General features: G+C 38.5%; 1 protein-coding gene across 1 annotated transcript; it reads left to right on the top strand.

Moving 5' to 3' along the window:
• Positions 1 to 3176: 3176 nt before the first annotated feature.
• LOC131996320 (uncharacterized) lies at positions 3177 to 5476 on the top strand. Its single transcript, XM_059365892.1, has 2 exons — positions 3177 to 3391; positions 4636 to 5476. Exons 1-2 carry the CDS (start codon positions 3177 to 3179, stop codon positions 5474 to 5476), a joined length of 1056 nt encoding a protein of 351 aa, XP_059221875.1.
• The last annotated feature ends 823 nt before the right edge of the window (positions 5477 to 6299 follow it).

Below are 6299 nucleotides of genomic sequence, written 5' to 3'. Positions count from 1 at the left end.
TACAGCTTCAGCAACTTGAGGAGGAGCGCAATATAAATTTGGAATATCTTAATAAGAAGTATAAACTTCTTGAGGAAGCGGAAGCTCTGTCGGAAACCTCATCCAGTAAGGCAGTATCAATCCAAAATTGGCTAGATAGTATCCCACCTGTCCCAAATACAACAGAGTCTACATATTGTTGCCAAACAACAAATGAAATAAAAAACACCAGTGGACAAGTCGACCCCTTGCCCAACGAAAATGTATCTTTTAATAACCAAATTGAAATATCCTTAAATAAAAACGTTTCCTCCAAAATAATTGGGACAGCGAACAAAGATTCCCGAGATATGCCGTCTGTCGGTTCACGCCCTATGGAGATTTCGCCGAATGTTCCATTTGCTTCTACTTGTATTGAGGAACGACCTACATTCAGTGGGTATAGGCAACAAAAATCGAATTTAATACAAAGCTGTGTAACTTTTAATCCTGAGTTAATACGTATACAGAATCCAGCCCAAAATTTATCATCTGCAAATACCATACAAAAGACTATAGGTCAACCAAATAGCACAACAAATTTCAGTTTGCCCCAAGTTATTGGACATGTACCAGACCAAATAATTACAAATAGACCGAATACCACTATTCCTGAAATCCAAACCTCATCTTTTGATCAAGTTCGTAGGCTCACCCAACAGCAAATTAACGCTCGCCAGTCCGTTCCAAAGGAACTTCCGAATTTCTCAGGGCTACCCGAAGAATGGCCTATATTCTTTTCTACTTTCGAATGGTCAACTGAGGCCTGTGGCTTTACTGATGCTGAGAACCTTATCCGTCTCCAAAAGGCTTTGAAGGGGGAGGCTTTACACAGTGTCCAACAGATGCTGGTTCATCCCTCTAACGTATCGGATGTTATAAATATTCTTCACATTCTTTTTGGGCAACCTGAAAAAATTATAAATACCATCAAAAATAAGATCAAGCTATCTCCAAAAGTAAATGAAAACAATCTTCAGTCCCTTACCTCATTTGCCATAAATGTACGAAGTTTAATTGCAACAATTCATTCAAGTAATCTAACTGATGAAATAAACAACTCATCGCTTCTACAAGAACATCTTCAGAAACTTCCACCGTCATATCAAATGAAATGGGCTAAACAAAAGATTCAGCTGATGAACGAAAATATAAAACCCAATCTTTCAGAATTTGACACTTGGATTTTTAATATTGGTGTAACCGCGAGTTGACTGCCCAATGAAGAGCGAAGGTGATAAAGTAAACAAACCTAATAGGAATGCCTTCGTCCACACGCATAGTGGTGAGAGGAAATGTGTTGTGTGCACTAACAACAACTGTAAGTCAGTAGCTAACTGTCATACATATCCGTCGCTAGACCGTGGTGAAAAATGGAATGTAGTTAGAAAATATAAACTATGCAAGTGCTGTCTATGCAAACATATGGGCGAATGCAAACGTAAACAAAAGTGCGGAATAGAGCAATGCGAGTATTTTCACCACCCTTCATTACACCGATATTCCGACACCACCGATGATGAAACGTCAAATAGGAATATAAACAATGTTCACAGCATCAATTCGCATAGTTCGAGCATTTGTGATATTTTATTTAAAATAATCCCAATAAAAATTTATGGGCAAAATCAAATCATAAGTACCTTCGCTTTCATTGACGAAGATTCGTCAATCAGTTTAATAGATGAGTCTTTGTTGGACCAACTAGGAATTAATGGGATACCAAATCCCTTATGCTTGCGATGGACTGGAGGTATTGGACGAAACGAAAACAATTCACAATCGCTTAATATAAATATTTCAGGTGAAAAGGCAAACAAAATTAAAATTAATGTTTGCACAGTAAGTTCGCTTAATTTGCCAATACAGTCTTTGGATTATGAAAGCTTGTCCAAAAGATATGCACATTTGAGGTATCTTCCGATTGAAAGCTACAAAGATGCCGCACCTAAGCTGTTAATTGGATTGAATCATTGTGATTTGGGTGTTCCAAGCAAGACGAGAGAGGGGCGCCCTTTTGAGCCGGTAGCTGTTTGCACAAAAATTGGATGGATTATTTATGGACCAATTCCGGAAAAACGGGCAAGTAAGCACTTTAATTATCATATTTGGGATTGTTCGAATTCATATGATGGCTTAGACGAATTAGTGCGCAGTTTTTACGCATTTGAAGTGCCTCTCTTATGGAGGGCAGATTCCCTTGTTTTGCCAAAGAGCTACGATATGGCATTAAATCGCCTAAGATGCCTTGAACGTAAATTGAACCAAAATTCGGATTTACACAACATTTTCAAAGATACGATAGCGAAGTACTTAACAAAAGGTTATATACGGAAACTAAACAGCTACGAAAAATCTCGAACAGATAGAAAAGTTTGGTACCTTCCAATCTTTGCGGTCTTTAATAAAAATAAACCAGGAAAGACTCGCATTATTTGGGATGCTGCAGCGAAGTCAGATGGCCAGTCGTTGAACTCATTTATGTTGAAGGGTCCCGATTACTTAGTTCCCCTACCAACAGTACTTTTTAAGTTTCGGCAGAAGTCTGTGGCCATATGTGGGGACATCGAGGAAATGTTCCACCAAGTTTTTATAAGAGAAGAAGATCGCAACGTTCAGAGATTTTTATGGCGGGATTGTATCCAAACTAAGGAACCAGAGGTATACGTTATGGATGTAATGATTTTTGGGGCAACATGTGCTCCTAGCATCTCCCACTATGTCAAAAATCTTAATGCATCTCGATTTGAAAACGAATATCCAGAAGCGACTAGGTCTATTCGGGAAAATCACTATGTGGACGATCTTCTTGACTCCGTTAACAGCCCAGAAGAGGCAATAAAACTAATTTCAGATGTTTCATATGTACATCGGCAAGGGGGATTCAATATTGGATTTCAAATAACAAGTCTGTAATGGGTTCTTTTCCTGCCGAACCATTAAAGGCCACAAAGTGCCTGAATGTTAAAGATGAACGTGGAATTGAAAAAGTTTTAGGTGTGTTTTGGGAGCACCAAGAGGACGTCATTACATTCAAAATTGCCACATGGCTCGTAGAAGGGGATATTTTTTTGGGGAAAAAAATTCCGACTAAGAGGGAAACATTGCGGTTTGTTATGTCAATATATGACCCTTTGGGCCTAATAGGCAACGTAATAATGTATGTAAAGGTCCTAATGCAAGATGTCTGGCGTTCAAAAATAAAGTGGGATGAAAAAATATCCCCTGAAATAGAATCCAAGTGGAAACAGTGGATAAATATTATTCCTGATATTCAAACCCTCAAAATTCCACGTTGTTATTTGCAACATTTTGATAATTTTCGTGATGTTAAAGTTCAACTTCATACCTTTGTAGACGCTAGTAAAGATGGGTATGCCGCTGTGTGCTATTTTAGGGTGCAGAAAGGTAACTCAGTTATATGCTCCATCGTTGGGTCGAAGTCAAGGGTGGCGCCAATAAAGATAACATCTGTACCCCGGCTGGAGCTGATGGCAGCTCTGATAGGAGCTCGATTTGCAAAGTATGTTGCAGAAAATCATACCCTTCAAATTAGCCAAAAGTTCTATTGGTCGGACTCGAAGACCGTGCTAAGCTGGATCAGTTCGGATCACAGAAGATATCAACAATTTGTTGCCTTTAGGGTCACGGAAATTTTGGAAATAACTGCTATCAATGATTGGAGATGGATACCTAGTAAACAAAATGTGGCAGACGATGCAACTAAGTGGGCAAAGACTCCGAGAATGTCTAATGACAGCCGATGGTTAAGAGGCCCAGATTTTTTTGTCGAAAAGTGAAGAAGATTGGCCGCTACCGGATTTTCACCATGAGCCAACGAAAGAGGAGCAGGTTCACCGATTGTTTGTGGTTTCGAAGTACGAAGCTGTTTTTACTGAGTCAAGGTTCTCAAAGTGGTCTCGACTTGTAAGGAGCGCAGCTTTTGTACTGCGTTTTATATGCAATTGCCGACATTCAGATAAAAACACAGGCGAATTCTCACGATAGGAGTTACAGAAAGCAGAGCATATTTTATTTAGACAGGCTCAATATGAAAAATACTTTGCGGAGTTTGAAAATTTATTAAATGGAAGATCACTTTCAAAAACAAGTGGAATTTACAACAAATCTCCTTACATAGAGAATGGCATTCTTCGAGTGTATGGTAGAATTGACAACGCAAATATATCGAGAGAGCAGAAACGTCCAATTATTCTACCGAAAAGCTCCCGAATAACCTTTTTACTTCTAATGAGTTATCATGAGAAATACTATCACACAAGCCATGAGACTGTTATTAACGAGGTTCGTCAAATTTTTTCAATAGCAAAGCTTCGTGTCACTTTCAAATCAGTCGTTAGAGTTTGTCAAATGTGCAAAGTTAAAAAAGTATCGCCACAACAACCCCAAATGGCAACATTACCACGGGCTCGTCTAGCATCGTTTACATCACCATTTGCTTACACTGGAATGGACTTTTTTTGGACCTATCTTGGTCACTGTAAATCGTCATAAAGAAAAGAGATACGGCTGTCTCTTCACCTGTCTCACTATAAGAGCTGTGCACATTGAAATAGTTCACTCTATGAACACCGATTCTTGTATTCTGGCTATCAGAAACTTTATGGCTCGTAGGGGTATACCACAGGAGTTTTATAGTGACAACGGAACTAATTTCGTTGGAGCCGAGAGAGAATTACGAGAGTCTTTGAAAGATGTGGATAAGAACGAGATGGTACGGACTTTTACGACTACAACAACTAAATGGGGTTTCAACCCTCCTGCCTCGCCTCACATGGGAGGTGCATGGGAACGATTGGTGCGGTCTGTAAAGACAATATTATATAAAATTATGCCATCGAGGTCACCCAGTGATGAGCTTCTATTAAGTATGCTAATAGAAGTTGAAAATATCATTCATTCAAGACCTCTTGCGTATGTTCCATTGCACTCAGAAACGGATGAAGCCTTAACGCCGAATCACTTCCTTTTAGGAAGTTCAAATGGTTTAAAGCCTATGTCGGAGTGCTCCCAAAGCGGTATACTGTTAAGAAAAGGTTGGCTCATTTCACAACAATATGCAAACATATTTTGGAAGAAGTGGGTAGCGCAGTATTTGCCGTCTTTAACATGTAGATCAAAGTGGTTCGAAAAGTCTAAACCACTTTCTCAAGGCGATTTAGTCATCATAGTTGACCCATCATTACCACGAAATGTCTGGCTGCGTGGAAAAGTCTTGGAGACGAGATTGGCTAGGGATGGGCAGGTTCGAAGTGCTAAAGTGCTTACGAAACATGGTATTCTCGATCGACCAGCGGCTAAGCTCGCGGTTTTGGAAGTAGAATTACAACGAGAGTCTGGCGGCGAAGAATCTTCTGGCCATACTGGTGGGGGAATGTTAACGCAACCCAAAAAATTACCCGAATATTCTGTCGATCTGGCAAATACACGAAATTAGAAAGTAATCTATTACTATTAAGTTAACGAAACTAATTAAATGTCAAGATGCGTCTCTAAATTTTCGCCATTTTTTAGTCGGCATATTTTTTTTGTTGGTTCATACGCAGTTCTCAGCCATTAAAATTTAACTAAGAATAACTAGTGGATTCCATACTATAAAGTACGGTGTAAATGTTTGCATTTATTCTCTCTTATATTTTGTGTTTATTTGTTTTAGGAATTTTAATATAAGTCAATTTGTTCAATAAATCTATTCTTCTTCGAGCTGATTGTACTTTATTCAAAATCCCCTTGGAAGTCACTACGCCTGGCCTATTTGCATTTTAACAACTACCATACGCCAATTTGTTTTCTTTATTATAATCGCATCTTGTTAATGAATACATCGAAAAGTCAGACGTTGACCCTGAGTGTTTAAACCTTTTATATAATTAATTCTTCTTGTTCCTTAGCCTAGAAAGTATTCCTGGATTCATTCGTTGTATTCCATGGAGGACCAGATGCGTTGCAAAAAGTAGTGTTAGGGACAGATTGAGAAATAAAGTCAAGTAGCACAATATAAAAAGTTGAAATCATTTCATTGATATCTTAAGATCTGAAAGTTTCATTCCAATGAACAGATGAGAGTAGGAGTTCAGTTTGATGTAATCAGTTTTAGCAAAACAGTACACTTTTTCTATTGCTACATCTCTTTTAACTTTAAGAGGGGGAAAGGGTATAAGTAATTTGAGTGTCGGATGATATCTATCCTCAGGACTTACAACTGGATCATTAGAAAAAATCATTAAACATATCTCAGATGGTTCATCAACGAAAACAAG

This window comes from Stomoxys calcitrans, chromosome 1, assembly GCF_963082655.1.
Source record: "Stomoxys calcitrans chromosome 1, idStoCalc2.1, whole genome shotgun sequence".
Classification (NCBI taxonomy): domain Eukaryota; kingdom Metazoa; phylum Arthropoda; class Insecta; order Diptera; family Muscidae; genus Stomoxys; species Stomoxys calcitrans.
The sequence above is the reverse complement of the archived record's forward strand: the minus strand, read 5'-3'. Positions and strand labels throughout refer to the sequence as shown.

Coding starts and splice junctions, on each gene's coding strand:
- LOC131996320 (XM_059365892.1), top strand. CDS start 3,177: ATGTATGTAAAGGTCCTAATGCAAGATGTCTGGCGTTCAAAAATAAAG. Junction 3,392..4,635: donor GTAGACGCTAGTAAAGATGG/GTATGCCGCTGT, acceptor TCTGGCTATCAG/AAACTTTATGGCTCGTAGGG.